This window comes from Myotis daubentonii, chromosome 3, assembly GCF_963259705.1.
Source record: "Myotis daubentonii chromosome 3, mMyoDau2.1, whole genome shotgun sequence".
In the NCBI taxonomy this organism is placed as follows: domain Eukaryota; kingdom Metazoa; phylum Chordata; class Mammalia; order Chiroptera; family Vespertilionidae; genus Myotis; species Myotis daubentonii.
In genome coordinates this window covers 155,723,194-155,741,335 of record NC_081842.1, presented here as the reverse complement: position 1 = coordinate 155,741,335, position 18,142 = coordinate 155,723,194, and the positions used below count along the sequence as shown (strand labels likewise).

The window sequence follows — 18,142 nt, the reverse complement described above, 5'->3', positions numbered from 1 at the left end:
AGCTCAAAACCCGGACATGTGCCCTGACCAGGAATTAAATGGGTGACCGTCCCACTGAGCTACACAAACTAGGCTCAATTATTCTTAACATAAATATCCCTTAACTTTTTGTTTTTTGTGAAAGTTACCCATTCTGGTGCTCCTACAAATTCATCAGTATTCTAAAATTCATTGCTATTAAATACTACATTTTTTACCTCACAGACTGATTGGTATTACATCCCACTTTGACTACAAAATGAAAATTACAGTTCCTATTCTTAAAAAAAAATCACGTCACATAATTTTTTATGTGACTTTAGGAAATTCAGAGTGATACTGGTCATAAATACCCGAGTTAGAATGAACCTATGTTTCTAAGGTACCTAGTGTGTTTGCTGCTACATAGCTGGCTGACAGTTCTACAGAGGTAATTAGTCACACTTAATATAGGGGTATTTAAATATTTTTAAAACCATTTTTCTTTTGAAATAATTTCAGACTTTATAGAAAGCTACCCAAAAGAAATCTTCACCCACATTGTTCAAAAGTTACTATTTGAATATTTGATTTTAAAGAAGTTAAATATGAGTTTTTGACTATATTATAGTTCAAGCTGCTGAAACAAAACTAAGGACCAAGTTAATACCTAGGGAATAATAATAATAATAATAATAATAATAATCATCATCATCTTAGAGTAGTATCAAATCTGATATCAACAATTCCACAATCCCAAATCTCATAAACTCAAAAGTTTCCTTTCCCCTCCTTTTCCCTTCCTTTCCTTTTCTTTCTTTTCCTCCCTCCCTCCCTTCCTTTTCTTCCTTTTTAAAATATTTTTTAAATTGATTTTTACAGAGAGAGAAAGGGAGAGTAATAGGAAGATAGAAACATCAATGAGAGAAGAACATCATTGATCGGCTGCCTCCTGCATGCCCCACTGGGATCGAGCCCGCAATCTGGGCAAGTGCCCTGACCAAGAATCGAACTGGTGACCTCCTGGTTCCCGGGTTGACGCTCAACCGCTGAACCACAATAGCCAAGCTCAAAGTTTATTCTTAACTACTTGTGTAGTAAAACCTGGCTGAGTCAATTTAGTTATTATTTACCCATTATAATATGAACAGTTGCAAGTTTCACTGCAGAAATAGTACTGATTATGCAATGCTACCGTAAACCTCCTAGGAGTGAATATTATATAGTAAACTAGAGGCCTGTTGCACGAAAAGATTCGTGCAATAGGCTTTCCCTTCCCCTGGCTGCTGGCACCGGTTTTCCTCCGGCACCTGGGACCTAGGCCTTCACTCCGGCCAGAGCCATCTTCAAGCCTTCGCTGCTCCGGCTGGAGCCGCCTTCAAGCCTTCGCTGCCCCGCCCGGCCGCCCTGGCCGGGTCGCACACAGGACACCCACCGCCCCAGGTCTCAGATAGCAGGCCTGGATGGTGGCAGGGCAGGCAGGATGGTGCTGTCCCACCCTGCCTGCATTATGCAAATTAGCCGCCATCTTTGTTGGCAGTTAATTTTCATATCATGCTGATTAGCCCATGGGAGGCATAGCAAAGGTACGGTCAATTACCATGTTTGTCTATTATTACATAGGATGTAATACAGTAAACTATATCCCCAGGATTTCAGATAAGGAAATATATACCTTTAATTGTCACTGTATATTATTTACTAAGTGTCAGGTACTACAGTATTATATCATTTAATTCTCTCAAAAACCCAGTAAATTTGATCTTACGCAAGATCACCTAATGTGCCAAATAGTAGAGGCAATATTTAAATGCAGGTTTATCTGAGTCAAAGCCTTAACCACTTTTGAAAGTTGAAGAAATCGCCCTGACCGGTTTGGCTCAGTGGATAGAGTGTTGGCCTGCAGACTGAAAGGTCTCAGGTTCGATTCCGGTCAAGGGCATGTATCTTGGTTGCGGGCACATCCCCAGTAGGGGGTGTGCAAGAGGCAGCTGATCGATGTTTCCCTCTCATGGATGTTTCTAACTCTCTATCCCTCTCCCTTCCTCTCTGTAAAAAAATCAATAAAATATATTTTAAAAAAAAAAGTTGAAGAAATCATTGAAAATGAGTTTCTTCAAAACATAAGAGAGAACAGAGGTGAAAAAATTATTTTAAAAAATTTAGTATTTGCTGCTTAACTCCTTCCAACAAATAACATTATCATCATCTATAACCTTGGTCATTTTCATATGTATAGCTGAGAAAACACAAGTATCCCAAAGAAGGTACTTCTAAGTGGGGTTTTTCCCCTCTACCCTTAAAGTATAGGACTTTCATTATTTATCTTTTTACTTATATACCACCTTTTAGCAATCAAAATTTTCCATAATCCTGATTTTGCCATGCTTTAAGTTCAGTAAGTATGTCTTCTGTATTCATCTAAATAAGTGCTTCTCAAATAAGGGTGATTTTGCCCCTCTTCTGTGCCCCCACCTCAGGGGACACCTGGCAATGTTTGGAGATGTTTTTTGTTGTCACAACAAAGGGCGTGTGTGTGTGTGTGTGTGTGTGTGTGTGTGTGTATGTATGTTTGTGGGTTTTTGCTACCAAGATCTGGGTAGAGGCCATGGATACTGCTAAACATCCCAAAATGCAGAAGACAGCCCTTCCACAATAAAGAATTCTCTGGCTCAAAACATCAACAGTGCCAAGATTTGTATCACTGATGAAAATGCTGAACAAGAATGAACAAAATATTGAGATTAAAGAGATTACCAAGATGATTAATGAGTAGTAAATATTCCTTAAGTTGGGAACTCCTGTTAATACTTTATTATTCATCCAACATCTGAAGTCAGACATTTTAAAATTCAGTTAGTAGAAAAATCGTTTTCATTTAAAAATATAACAGGTCATTTAACAATGAACAAATGGAAAAATTCTGTCATACAGATTAAAATTTTTTTTCCCCACTGAACTGACTCCCAAAATTATTTTACAAATGATAAATCATCTTAACTTAGCAGACTGCATTAAAGTCTGTTACAATTAAATTTTAAGATATCACTCTGAAACTTGTGAACAAATATTCCATATCTCAGTAACAAATGAAATAAAATTAAAACAAAATATTATTTTAACCTTTAAAATGGGTAAAAAAAAATTTGTTTTTAATACTCACTTGAGGATAGTTTTCCCATTGATTTTTAAGAGAGTGTGGAAGGGAGGGAGGAAGAAGGAAGAGAGAGAGAGAGAAAAAGAGAGAGAAACATTGGTTGCCTCCCACACACACCCCAACCAGGCCTGGGATCCAACGCTTCAACCACTGAGCCAAACTGGCCAGGGTGTTAAAAGTGTTTTTTTTAAAAAGAGACAACTCAGTAACTCAGTACTAGTAAGATATTTACACAGATATTCTCATATAGTACTACCAACAGAAATAAAAACTGGTTTAACCCTAACTTACTGCTAGCCCCACTTTATAGATGAGGAAATTGAGGCACAAGTCAACTAGGTGCATTAACTTAAGGTCACATAGCTAGGAAAGGCTGATGAGAGAAATTTGAACTCAGGCAGACTGGTCTAGTTTGTGCTCTTAACCACTCCAATTTTTCTATCTCTGTGTTTTACAGACTTTTTTTTTTTTTTTTTTTTTTACAATTATTTAACATGTATCAAAAACGGAAGGCAAAATTAAAGGATAAACAGACTGATGAAAATGTTCAAATGTATGTAACAGAGCAAGAAGAGATATAAATAGGCGCTTCTGAAAAGAAATAAAAATTTAAGAGATCAGCCTCTCTAACGATCAGATAGACAAAAAAAATTTAAATATTCAATTAAAGTACAATACAACTAAGATATGTACTCTGATACTATTTTTGATGAAGGTACAAAGTGGTACATTTTTAGGGAAAACAACTTGGAGTCTCTCTAAAAAGTTTAAACCCATGTAGTCTCTGACCCAGTAATTCTGCTTTCTAGGAACTAATCAATCCTACAGAAAAAGTCACATAAGCACCCAAAATAATCTATTCAATGATATTTATTACAACATTATTTGTAACAATTACAAACTAGAAATAAGCTAAATGTGCACGAATGTGGGAATAATTAAATTATTATACAGTAGTCATAGTTGGAACAGACAACTTAAAAATAATGAGGCACATTTGCATTAACAAGAAAAGCAGTCTATACCAGCCGTCGGCAAACTACGGCCCACGGGCTGGATCCGGCCCGTTTGAAATGAATAAAACTAAAAAAAAAAAAAAAAAAGACCGTACCCTTTTATGTAATGATGTTTACTTTGAATTTATATTAGTTCACACAAACACTCCATCCATGCTTTTGTTCCGGCCCTCCGGTCCAGTTTAAGAACCCATTGTGGCCCTCGAGTCAAAAAGTTTGCCCACCCCTGGTCTATACTATATTTACAAAAGGAAAAAGATTAGCTGGAGAAAAATAAAAAGTGTGCGCCTTTATTTTTGTGAATGCACAAACCAGTCACCTTAAATTTCAAACAAATTATGTCAATTTCCAGACATTTTAGTTTCAAAATGTACAAAGGAATCATCTCACATTTAATAAATAGAAGGCATTACTTTACTTCTGGAAGCCAACCAGGAAAAAGGAAAACCACCTTTACAAATATTTATGACTTGAAACACACACAAAAAAATAAAACATGTTGAAAAGGTAGAAGGTTAAATAATAATCTGATGGTCTGTCTTTTAAATTTATGGAGTAGTAAAGTTGGAAGGAATCTTAGATTTTACTTAGTACAACCCCCACATCTTACAGATGAGGCCTAGAAAAAGGAAGTAATTTGTACAAGTTCTTACACATACTAAGAGACTGAAGAAGGGACTCAGTTTTTTTTGTTTTTACTCTAAATCCAGAATCTTGACTTTTGAAAGGTATTACCCAATAATTTAGTGGGCTACTTACAATATCCTGAAATCCTTACAGTACTCTGTACTATTGGGGCCTTTTTGATCTAGCACTTTCAGAAAGCAGCAAACTAATCTCTGTTGTATTACCTGTATTCACATTCACTGCAGAGTAAAAGTTTCCCAAGTCTTTTTCTTTCTCATCACTGGCTCTCAAATGCTTGTTTCTAAATGCTTATTTTCAATTTGTATAGTCATCTTTTCATAGACCAATAACAAACAGCTCACAGACCACACTACTGGTACCTCTGTATCAAACTAAACCTCAAAAAATGTTCCTGATAAAATCAGAACACCAGATAGACTAAGGAAGAAGTTAGAAACTTACTTCTTATCGAAAAATGTTGAATTTTCTTTCCTCTTGGTGAACCCATTGGGTAGAAGTTTTAAGTTAATACCTTGCCTTCGAGCACGATTTTTTATAAAGCACATCTAACAACAACAAATAAAGACAAATTAATTTTAAAATTCCTTAAATTTCAAAAGTGAATAAAATAACATTTAAAATATAAGAGTTAAGATTTATTGAATGCTTATATTTTACCAACTGTGCTAAGCAATACTGTTGTTTAATACTCACAATACTATGAGGTAGGTACTACCATTACCCCCATTTTAGCAGTGAGAATTCATAAGATGCCAACATTATACAACATTTTTTTTTTAAAAAACCCCCACACATTTTATTTTTTTAATTCTCATCCAAGGACATTTTTCCATTGATTTTTTTAGAGTGGAAGAGAGAGGGAAAGACAGAGAGAAATAGCAGATGTGAGAGAAACACATCCATTGGTTGCCTCCTGCACATGTCTGACCAGGGGCCGGGGCAAGGAGGAGCCTGCAACCATGGTATGTGTCCTTGATTGGAATCAAACTCGGGACCCTTTGGTCCACAGGCTGATACTGTATCCACGGAACCAAACTGGCTAGGGCTATACAACTATTTCTGAGAGAGCCTGTATTCAAACCCAGGTCTGTGTAATTCCAGAGCCTGTGCTTTTACCCATACACTCTATAAGCCAAGAGAAGGATTAAAAAAAAAAAAAAAAAAGACATTTGACAAACATAGGTGTTACCTATATAGTTCTTTCTCTTTTACTCATTTTTTGTTGTTAATCCTCACCTGATTAGATAAAGTGATTTGGTAAACACAGTAGTGGGAAACACTCAATAGGTATACCAAAAAAAATTGTTTTAATGAGGATAGTTTAATGGACCTGTGGGATAACATCAAGGGTAACAACATTCACATCATAGACATACCAGAAGGAAAAGAGAGAGCAAGGGATTAAAAACCTATTAGATGAAATAATGGATGAAAACTTCTCTATCTTGGCAAAGGAAATAGACATATAAGTACAGGAAGTGCAGACAGTCCCAAACAAGACCAAATCAAAGAGGCCCACACCAAGAAACATCATAATTAAAATCCAAAAGGCTAAAGGAAAAAAAAACAAAATCTTAAAGGCAACAAGAGAAAAGCAATTAGTTACCTAAAAGGGAGCTCCCATAAGACTGTCAGCTGATTTCTCAACAGAAACTTTGCAGGCCAAGACACTGGCACAAAATATTCAAACTAACGAAAAGCAAGGATTTACAACCAATATTACTCTACCCAGCAAGGTAATAATTTAAACTGGAAAGAGATAAAGAGCTTCCCAGATTAAAAAAAAAAAAAAGAAAAAAAGCTAAACGAGTTCATCACTGCGAAACCATACAACAAAACAAATTTTAAAGGGACTTCTTTAAGAAGAAAAAGATTTTAGCCGAAACCGGTTTGGCTCAGTGGATAGAGCGTTGGCCTGCGGACTGAAAGGTCCCAGGTTCGATTCCGGTCAGGGGCATGTACCTTGGTTGCAGGCACATTCCCAGTGGGAGATGTGCAGGAGGCAGCTGATTGATGTTTCTCTCTCATCGATGTTTCTAACTCTCTCTCTCCCTTCCTCTCTGTAAAAAAATCAATAAAATATATTTTAAAAAATAATTAAAAAAAGAAAAAAGAAAAAAGAAAAAGATTTTATTTTTATTTTATTTTTTAAATATATTTTATTGATTTTTTACAGAGAGGAAGGGAGAGGGATAGAAAGTTAGAAACATCGATCAGCTGCCTCCTGCACACTCCCTACTGGGGATGTGCCCGCAACCAAGGTACATGCTCTTGACCGGAATCGAACCTGGAACCCTTGAGTCTGCAGGTCGACGCTCTATCCACTGAGCCAAACCGGCTAGGGCAAGAAAAAGATTTTAAAAAATGAGTAATAAAATGATGGTAATATATACCTATCAATAATTAACTTTAAATGTAAATGGTTACATGCTTTAATCAAAAGACATGAGGTGGCTGAATGTATAAGAAAAAAAAACTATACATATGCTGCCTACAGAGACCCACTTCAGATCAAAAGACACAAAAACTGGAAGTAAAGGAATGGAAAATAATATGTCATGCAAATGGAAACAAACAAAGAAAAAAAGCTGGGGGAGCAATAGTTCTATCAGACAAAATAGACTTTAAAACAAAGGCCATATACAACAAGAGACCAAGAAGGGCCCAGCAATGTCACTTCTGGGTATTTAACCAAAGAAAGCCAAAACACTAATTTGAAAAGACAAATACATCCCTATATTCACTGCAACATTTATAATAACCAAGACATGGAAGCAACCTAAGTGTCCATCAATTGACAATTGGTAAAGAAGCTGTGGTGCATATATACAATGAAATATTACTCAGCCATAAAAGAGTGAAATCTTGCCATTTGTGACAGCATGGGTGGACCTAGAGGGTATTATGCTAAGTTATATAAGTTAGAGAAAGACAAATACCATATGATTTCAAACATATGTGTAATCTGAAAAACAAAATAAACAAACAAAAAAACAGAAACAAACTTACAGATACAGAGAACAAACTGTTGGTTGCGAGGTGGGAGGGGGTGTTGGGGAGCTGGGTGATAAAGGTGAAGGGATTAAGTACATATTGGTAGTTACAAAATGGTCATGGGAGGTAAAGTACAGCATAGGAAATATAATAAAAAACATTGTAATAAGTATATAACTATGTTGTCAGGGGGTGCTAGACTTATCAGGAGGATCACTTCATAAATTATATAAAAGTCTAACCACTATGCTGCACATCTGAAACTAATATAATATTGACTGTCACCTGGAATTAAAAAATAAATATTTTAAAAAATAAAGCCAAATATATAGGCAATTTTATCAAAATGTAAATGAACTTAGTGATTCAGTTAAAAGTTACAGTTGTCAGACTATAGAAGACCAATTATATGGTACTTAGAAAAGACATAACCAGAACATAAGGATACTATAGTAAAAGTAAGGGAAAAAAATCACACTATGCAAATACCAAGCAAAGGACTGTTTCCTGAGATATACATCTAATAATTTAGCATTCAAGTAATAACTGAACCATAAGGGGAAACAAACAAATCCTTTTGATTTTATCTATTGGGAAATGTTAACCTACCTCTCTCTGGAACTGATAAAAAAAAAAATCTGTATTGTTATAAACAATTAGAACAACATAACTAATAAATCTAACCTAATATATAGACTATATAGATTTATTAGGACTATATAGACTATATATTCAGCAATTGCAGAATACTTTTTATTTTTCAAGCAAACAGGACAGTGTAAAACATATCCACATGCTGGGCCATAAACACAGGTCTTAAATGGACAAATTCTTAGAAAAATATAATCCATTAACAATGACTCAAAAAGAGAGAAAACCTGACCAGTCCCATAAATAATAAAGAAGATACCTCACTGGCTCAAACTCTAAGCACATATTAGTTCATTAATAAATTTTACCAAATTCCCAAGAAAGAAATAATTCTAGTAATTAAGTCCAATAATCCAATGAATCAAAAAACAAAATGAAAACATTCCCAAATAATTTTATGAAACTAGAATCATATAGATATGGAAACCTAAGGAAATACTAAAATGAAAAATTAGAGGTCAATCTTACTCATGAACAGAAATACAAAATTAATGAATGAATAATGTGTACACACACATATAAGACAACTGAATTCTGCAAAGTATAAAAGCATGCTTTGTTAAGATAATAATAACACCTTGTAAGTTTAGCTTAAAATAGAAAACCAAATAAAGGTTTATGAAAAAATCTCTTAGCAAAGTAGAAATTCTTTATGTAAATATAAAATTATTCTACAAAATTTAAGAGCAAACATCATGTTAAAATCTTGAAAGTTTTTTCTTTATGGTCAGGAGTTCGAAAACGATATACAGAACAGTTAACATAGTGGGCCTGAGACTGTTATCCTTAAAAGGTTCTGCTTATAAGATTGACCCTTGGCTGGTGTCTGGGAATTTGACTTATTAGTAAACTAGAGGCCTGGTGCACGAAATTCGTGAAGGGGGGGAGTGGGGATGTCCCTCAGCCTGGCCTGTGTTCTCTCGCAATCCGGGACCCCTCGGGTAGGGTCTCTAGGCCTGCCCAGCAATCAGGGCCTATCGGGGCTTTCCTTCCCCCAGCTGCAGGCCCCGCACCTGCCCACCTGCCGCTGCCACTGCTTGCCATCTGTGCGGAGGCTGCTCCCCCTCCCCCGGTCACCTCCCTCTGTGGGCGACAGGCGTAACGTGTGATTGCTTGGCTGGCCTGGGCCTCCCACTGCGGGGCGATCACTGATCGGCCCCGTACACCCACCCTAGTGTCGCTATCCGGCGGCCAGGGCCTCCCTCTGTGGGGTGATCAATCACGGGGTCCCCAGATCGATCGCCCCACAGAAGGAGGCCCTGCACACCCGCCACAGCGCTGCCAGCTGGGCCTCCCTCTGTGGCTGCAGGCCAGGTTGCCTGGGCTTCCCTCTGCAGGGCGATCGATCATGGGGCTCCGAGATCAATGGCTCCGCAGAGGGAGGCCCTGCCACCCACCACAGTGCCCCCAGCCGGGTAACCTGGGCCTCTGCGGGGCGATCATGGGGCGATGGCAGGGACCCCTGACCAATCGCATCACATCCGCCTTGGCTGGCCTGGCACCAGTGCGTGTCATAGCATGGTCGTCCAGAAAGTCATCCAGATGGTCATTCTGCTGTTCAGTCGATTTGCATATTACACTTTTATTATTATAGATAGTTCCCTAAACTGAAATAAAACTTTTCCAAATGATAAAAATGGTTCACTGTGCCGAAACTGTTTGTATAAACAATGTGGATTATTTACTTTCCTTCTGGGAGTATGGGATTTGGTACAAGCTGGGCAGAGGGTGCTTCTGCAATCAGCTCCCAATAAAAACCTTGCACAGTGAGTCTCTAATGGTGTTCCCTGGTAGACAATACTTCACATGTGTTATCACAGCTCACTGCCAAAAGAATTAACTATGTACTGTGTGACTCCAATGGCAGAGGATTCTTGGGAGCTTGTATTTGAATTACTCCAGACTACCCCAAATGCTTTTTCTTTTTGCTAATTTTCTCTGTACCCTTTCACCGTAATAATATACCCATGAGTACAACTGTATGTCGAGTCTTGTGAATCCTTCTAGCAAAATCCTTCTATCAAGCTAAGGGTAAACTTGGGACTTGCAACATAAATATCTCCTGTCATCACTAGTATCTGACATTGAATTGGAAGTCCTAGCTTTTTCAATAAGGGGAGAGAGAGAGAGAGAGAGAGAGAAAAGGAGAGGGAGGGAGAGAGAGAAAGTAGGGAGGGAGGGAGAGTGAGATAGACAGAGGTCAAAATATTAAGGATAAAAAGAAATTGATGAATTATTTACAGAAAAAAAACCCTAAAGAATTTATAGATAAGGTCCTGGGATAGATTATAATATGGTTGCTCACTATAAAATAAACAATAACAAAAAAATCATTCATAAATACCAGCAAAGAGATAATAAAATTAAAATGCTATTTAAATTAGCATGAAAAAGTCGTGCCCAAGAATAAATCTAACAAGAAATGTGCAAGACCCCCACTGAGAAAATTAGAGAGATATTAAAGAAGGCACAAATAAACGCAGATACAAAACAACCAGGATTTAAAGATTCAATGCTAAAAAGATGTCTCATCACTAAGTTAGTCTATAAAATAAATGGAACCCCAATCAAAATGCTCAGGTTGGGGCAGGAAGAACTATAGAACCAACAGGCTGATTTTTCCGATTTATAGAGAATTACAAAGAATACAGCAATACTCTAGAGCAGTGGTCGGCAAACTCATTAGTCAACAGAGACAAATATCAACAGTACAACGATTGAAATTTCTTTTGAGAGCCAAATTTTTTAAACTTAAACTATATAGGTAGGTACATTGTTATTAACTTAATTAGGGTACTCTTAAGGCTTAGGAAGAGCCACACTCAAGGGGCCAAAGAGCTGCATGTGGCTCGCGAGCCGCAGTTTGCCGACCACGGCTCTAGAAAATGAACAAAGAGGGAGGAGTTACTCTATCAGATAGCAAGTTTCAATAAAAACAAATAAACAAAAAATTACAACAACAACAACAAAAACACACCGCTACAATAATTGGTGTGGATAGACAAGTGGAACAGTTAGCCAGAAACTGACCCAAGCATATATGGATGCTTGATATACGACAAACATGGTCTTGCAGAGCAATAATGAAAAGATGAACTCTTCAATAAATGGTGCTAGAAAAAGTGGGTTATCCATATGGAAAATTAAATGGGACCTCCACTCCCCATGTTACACAAAAATTAATTCCAGGTAGTTTACAGATATAAATGTGAGATGCAACACTAAAAGCTTTTAGAAAATAACTATGGGAGAACAACTTTATAACTTCCAGGTAGGTAAGGGTTTCTTTTATAAACACATAAAACTAACTATGAACAAAACATGATAAATTTGACTACATTAACATCAAGAACATTTATTCACCACAAGACACTATTGAGCAAAAAAACCCCAAAAACCAAAGTATGGAATAATATATTGATAGCACAGACAACCAACAACCAGCATCCAAGAAATACAAAGAATTCCTAAAAACCAGTAAGAAGAAAGCTGATCAATGAAAAGATGAGCAAAAGCCTTAAACAGGCATTCCACAAAAGAGAAAATCCAAATGGCCAATGAAATATTTGAAAGGTGTTCAATCTCATTAGGAATTAGAGAACTGCAAATTAAAAACCACAATAAGATTATGCAGCCATCTAATGGACAAATTTTTTTTAAAATACATTTTTTTTTATTGATTTTGGAGAGGAAGAGAGAGGGAGAAAGAGATAGAAACATCAATGATGAGAATCATTGATCACTGCTTTCTGCACACCCCAGACTGAGGATCAAGCCCACAGCCCAAGTATGTGTTCTGACTGGAATCAAACTCTGATCTCCTGTCACAGGTCGACACTCAACCACTTAGCCACACCAGCTGGGCGACAAAATTTTTAAACTTTGACCACATCAAATATTGGACAGGATGTGACAATAGGGACATTTACACTCTACTGGGAGCTGGTATAACCACTTTGGAAAATGTTTTGGTAACACTTAGTCAAACTGAAGAGATGTACACCCCACAACAAAGCAATTCCACTCCCAGATATAAACCCCAGAAAAACATGTGCACATGCAAACTACAATTCACAAACTGTTCATAGTAGCATTGTTTCTAATTTTTGTCTTTTGTTATTACAGAAAACTCAAAATCTACCAAAAAAAAAAAGAATGGATAAATTGTGGTACAGCCTTAAACTAGAAAACGATTCAGAAATAACAATGGACTAGAGAAGGGCACACGGGGGAGCAGGGAACTTTTGAGAAGCAAGTGAATGTTCTAATTTTAGACTTGAATGGTAATTAGATGGATGTTAACTTCATAATTATTCATTAAACAGTGTATTTCGTTTATGCTTTTTTTATGTGCAAGCCATACTTCACAAAAAATTAAAGAGTAATTTATCTTTTAAGTAGAATTCTAATTAAACTTAAGGAAAAAAGTTGATGCATGATAATCTTTCTTTCAGATACATGTAATGTCATGTCTGTACTAAAAACACCAATAAAACGTGTTTAAAAGGTATTAAAATTCTGCAACTTCAATATTAAAATAGTGTCTGAAAAAATGAACATAATTCCATGACATGATTTAATATCATTAAAGAATTTCTGGAACAATAGCAGTTGCAAAATATTTCAGATATGTAAGCTTTAATTTTGAATAGTGCTCAATGAATGAAAAAAGGATGAACCCTGGCTGGTGCGCTCAGCTGGTTAGAGCATCATCCCATACACCAACAGGTCTTAGGTTGGATTCCCAGTCAGGACACATACCTAGGTTTTGGGTTTGGTCCTTAGTTGGGGCACGTATGAGAGGCAACAAATCGATGTTTCTCATTTTCTCTCTCTCTTCCTCCCTCTATCTAAAATCCATAAACATATGCTCGGATGAGTATTTAAAAAAAAGGGATGAGCACCTGGGCCCCATGGTGTAATGGTTAGCACTCTGGACTCTAAAAAAAAGGGATGAAAGAGTATGAAAATTATGTGTATTGAAATAGCAAGTCCTATTAGCTATTCCTTTAAATCCATAATCTAATTGCTTCCTAATAATTCTAATAGCATAGCATTATCATCCCGTATCTGAAGCAACTGCCTTTAAACTGGTCTCACAGCTTCCAATCTCCTACTCTTACCAGCTAAAGTCCATTTTCCAGACAGCAGTAAGAGTGATCTTTCTAAAAGCAAACACTCTCAGAACCTTCCTATGCCTTCTAGTTTCACTCAGAATAAACTAGAACGAAAGTTCAACATTCTCACTTCAGTCGCTTTGCCCTTATTTTAATTCTTCAAACACACCAGCTTTGTTCCTGACTATCTTTACTTTTGTCTCTTCCTGGTATAGTCTTCTTCCAAATGTTCACAAGACTGCCTCTTTCTCAGCATTCAGATCACCGCTTAAATGTCATCTCTAAAAGCAGCTTCTCCTGACCCCTGTATCAAAAATAGTACCCTCACAACCTCTTCCCAACAAACAGTATTCTCATTTTCTTTAACCTCCTGTGCCTTCTTTATTTTCCACATGCACTTAATTCCACCTGAAATTAAACATTTTTTTCTACTCAACTTCTGTGTCTCCCCTTACAATACAAGTTCTATGAGGTGAAGGCCTTTGTTTTGGTCAGTGCTGTATCCCTAGTAACTGGAATAGACTTCAGACCATAGTGGCCACCTAATACATTTTGTTGAGTGAAAAAAATGAATATAATTAATTAAAAGGAATTCTAACTGGAAAAGATTAGAAGAAATACTTACATGTTTATTGCTTAATGATCTTTTCAATAAAGCATCTCTGGAAATATGGTCTGCTGTTCTTGCCACATCTTCCAAAAATCGATAATCTAAAAATTTCAAAACAGAAAAATAAACAAACGGCATATAGCAATGGCCAGGAAGCATCAATCTGCTATGCATAAGAAGGCTTACCACTTAGGAGATCCATTTCAGTAAACTGTTGTAATGAAACATAGGCAGTTTTATCTCGAACTCCATTACATGTCAGTTCTGCTTTGTGTTTCTTTACACAGGGCAAACTAAAGAGAAAAGAGGAGGCACTTTTATATTTTGAAATAACAATGGTACAGAAAGAGATAATAAGGTAGGAAATTATCTATAACAATAAAAGGGTAATATGCTATCGAGACCAGATGTCTTCCGGACATCCTTCCTGACGAAGCTGGGGCCAGAGGGAAGCTAGACTGGGCCTGGGTGCCTGCAGGTGGCACGAGGGAAGCCAGCCTGGGTCCCGGGTACCTGCGGGCAGCCAGAGGAGGGAAGCCGGTGCCAGCAGCCAGGGGAAGGAAGGCCTACTCTTGCACAAATTTTCATGCATCGGGCCTCTAATATATATATATACACACATACACACACGTACCTGCAAGAATGCCGCATACAACGTGGACATCTGTACTTGGCTTCTTCTGTACCACAAGTTTCACATCTACAAAAGCGCACATGAAACGTAGTACATTATCAATTATTAATTCTACTTATTTGTTTATAAAATTTTAATCTGAGTCAATTACTTATCACAATCAAATTACAGGCATAGTGAATAAAATATATGAAAGTAACTCTGACAAAATACTCAACAGCTGTGAAACATTGTTAGAAAATTCTCTTCTAGGAAACTGTCCCCAAATGACTACATTTACAGTATTGTTAGCGATATGTAACTCAAGAAAATATGTATTAGATTTGTTTAAAAAAATCATCTCACTTTTGACTTCTTTTACTACTATCATCAGAGAAAGAGATGATTCAATGGCATTTTTAACTTGTAATTCCTGGCAATCTCTTAACGATGGTGTGTGTGCTATATCCAGAAGTTCAATCCATGAGTTATGTTTAGATATATTAGAGGCTCAGATCCCAGTAAAACTGTGTAAGACTCAGTCCAATTCGGAGAACAGCAGTTGAATCTTTTTCCTCACCCAACCTGGAATAGGCATCATTATAACCTAGGTCTGCTATTACTACCTGTCTTCACCTGCTATTCTAGGACCTATTGCGTTCTAGATAGTGAAAGTCCCAAGAATCTGATCACTCTTTACTTCCTATGTCACATGACCACACACAACTGGAAAAGCAAATAAAAATAACGAATAGACATGGTATCCTTAGAACACGAAACAACTGGATGCGTTTGAGTGCCTTGTTGTATGATTTTAACTTAACCCACTTTGTCATTGTTAGTTTATTAGCCGTTTCCTCACCTCTATCCCCCCCTCAAACCCATACCGAGTCAAGGGCACATTAAGTCCAGCCAGAACCTGGTCCAGGGGTTCCTGGTCCCCAGGGTTCCCATCTCCTGACTTGCTCACGGGGCACCGCCAACCTCACATATTTTCATTGAATTGGTTATCTGACAAGACCCTCCAGCCCCCACTCCTCGCTCCCCACTCCCACCACCCGGGTTCCAGGGACCCAACTTGTGCTTAATTTTCTGCACCTGCTGGTTGTGTAGTTGCCTCCAACCAGACCTCAGAGGGCCCCGCAGCTTCATCCCCGCCATGGATTCCCGCAGCCCTACCTGGACATGGCCAGTTTCCGCTTCGAGCCCGCGGGGCACCGTATCTGCGCCTCTTCTTTCACCTTCGTGTCATCCGGCGCTTCTTCCTTCGGGAAATACTTTTCTTCTTTCACACACACCTCATCCATCGTCTCTTCCTTTATGTTCTGAGCGAACACCATCTCTTCCTGTTTTATCTCCAAGTCATCTTTCCTCTCTTCCTTCACTTCTGGCCAGTCCATCACCTCTTCCTTCACCTTCACTTTCTCCTCCTTGATCTCTGGCCCATCCACCTTCTCCTCTTTCACCACCACACCGCCGTCCGCCTCCTGCTTCACCTCCCAGGTGTCCGGTTTCTCCTCCTTCACCTCAGGCCCGTCCTCCGCCTCCTGCTTTATCCACCGGCCGCCCAGCACACCTTCTTCCATTTCCGACCAGGTCGTATCTTCTAGCTTCACGGCCGTTGGAAACACCCGCATTTCCTCTGCCCTCTGCGCACCCCCTTCTTCTCCATCCCCGATCTTCTCCATTCCTGTCAGCCCCTTCCCCGCCTCCCCCATGCCGGGTTCGAGCGGCGGCCGCGCCCCCTCGGCTCCGCGCTGGAGACCGCCTCCCGACGTGGCTTCATTTTCAGCAGCAAAATCCATCAGCTCACGAGGCTGGGCCTCCGCTGCCACTCTATTCGTCCAGGTGGCTGCTCCACGCCCGCAGGTAAGACTGACAAGCGAGAAGAACTACAGAGGCCCACGTGCTATAGCAAGTCCCAGGCCGTGAACGCCGACCCGGCGCAGTCCTCCAGGCGTCGTAAAGCAACGCTTCTGCGCCACGCCACTTCACGACTCTGAGAGATCTTTACGGCCCTGCGGAGGTCCCGCCCAGATCCTCGGAGAGAATTGGCCTGAGGCCACGCCCCTCCGTGGCCCCGCCTTCAGGGCGGGCTTTGCCCAACATTTGCCCTGGAGCGGCCGCCTCCGCCCCACCCTCTGCGCCTGACTACAAACTAGGATCCGGAGAGAAGCCGAACCCTAATCTTGGAATGGGAAGACCCACCCTGATCTGTATGAAGGATTAACTCTAATCTCGTCTAAAAATGGGATGCATATGTTACGCCTCAACAAGCTTCAGTTCTTCACCTGTGCACTAGAGATGATGGTATTATAAATCTCTTAGTGTCACAGTGAAGATCAAATGGAATCGTGCATGGAAATAAGCTAGCAGTGACTGAAACAAACTCAGTATATGGTGGCTCTTATACTGGTAATCCAGATAGGTTTCCTGTAGAACAGAAGGCATAACTTTTATTCTATCAACCCTTCTTAATAGCCCAAATCGTGGGTTTTGTTAGCAGGATTCTCTGCATATCTTTTAATTTTATTTTTCCCACCTCTTTATTGTTTCCAGATATTTTCTGGGAGATTTCCCTAATTTCTACCTTACTAATATGTTATTTGATAATATCCAATCGGTTAGTCAACCCATCCACTAAATTCATTTCAGTTGATATGATTTTTTCATAACCAGTATCTTCAGCTTTACAATATTCTCCCTTATGTCTTTGTAGGTATTTCTTTAACTCATTTAAAATGTATCACGTTTTTTGTCCATTAATTCTGCTTCTCTAGTACAAATTATCCAGTGTTCTAACAATTTTTTTATGAAATTATACTCCTTAGATGCTGTAATATTTTTCCCTGTGATCTCATACTTCTTTGGGAATATCAGCAACCTTAGCTATAATTCATACTTGAAAAGGGAGCATCAAAGCCCAAGTGATTTTTTGTTTGTTTGAGAGGAGAAGTGAAGAGGAGAGTGGATGAGCCTTAGGGTAGAAAATCTTTGGTGTTGCAACCTGGGCTCCACTTGTCCCAGTCTGCCCTTCCATGAGGAGAACATGTTACCCCTGCATTTGTCATCCCTTTTCCAAGAGCTACTGCATTCTGTAGCTAGACCCCAGGATGGAAGAAAGAGAATAAAAGAACTGTTCCAAACTAACCTGTATTCATAGCTAGGAGCTTTATTGATGTTACTCTTCCTCCTTGGGCAGGTGCTGGGCTGGTCCCGCTGTTTTCTATGCCCACCTTGCGTTGGAGTGGGCTGTGATCCATCCAGGATAATGTGGATAGAAAGGGCACAATCAGAGATATCTCCTATTCTACCCCTTGCCTCCAACAGTGTCCATCAATGACTCCAGGCTTTCCTTTTCCCACCACAATGAGACCA

At 38.7% G+C, this 18,142-nt stretch overlaps 1 protein-coding gene across 2 annotated transcripts in view; it reads right to left on the bottom strand.

The window, feature by feature from the left end:
* ZNHIT6 (zinc finger HIT-type containing 6) overlaps positions 1 to 16,737 on the bottom strand; it is a 58,646-nt gene extending 41,909 nt beyond the window's left edge. Inside the window, exons 1-5 of one of the 2 annotated variants that reach the window (XM_059688994.1) lie at positions 15,944 to 16,737; positions 14,786 to 14,851; positions 14,338 to 14,444; positions 14,167 to 14,252; positions 5,221 to 5,324 (exon numbers count right to left, since the gene is read on the bottom strand). In XM_059688994.1, coding sequence (XP_059544977.1) covers positions 5,221 to 5,324; positions 14,167 to 14,252; positions 14,338 to 14,444; positions 14,786 to 14,851; positions 15,944 to 16,569 — 989 coding nt within the window. In that variant the 5' untranslated portion in view covers positions 16,570 to 16,737. The remainder of the gene's footprint in view (positions 1 to 5,220; positions 5,325 to 14,166; positions 14,253 to 14,337; positions 14,445 to 14,785; positions 14,852 to 15,943) is intronic. The other variant, XM_059688995.1, reaches the window with a different exon arrangement.
* Positions 16,738 to 18,142: the final 1,405 nt, after the last annotated feature.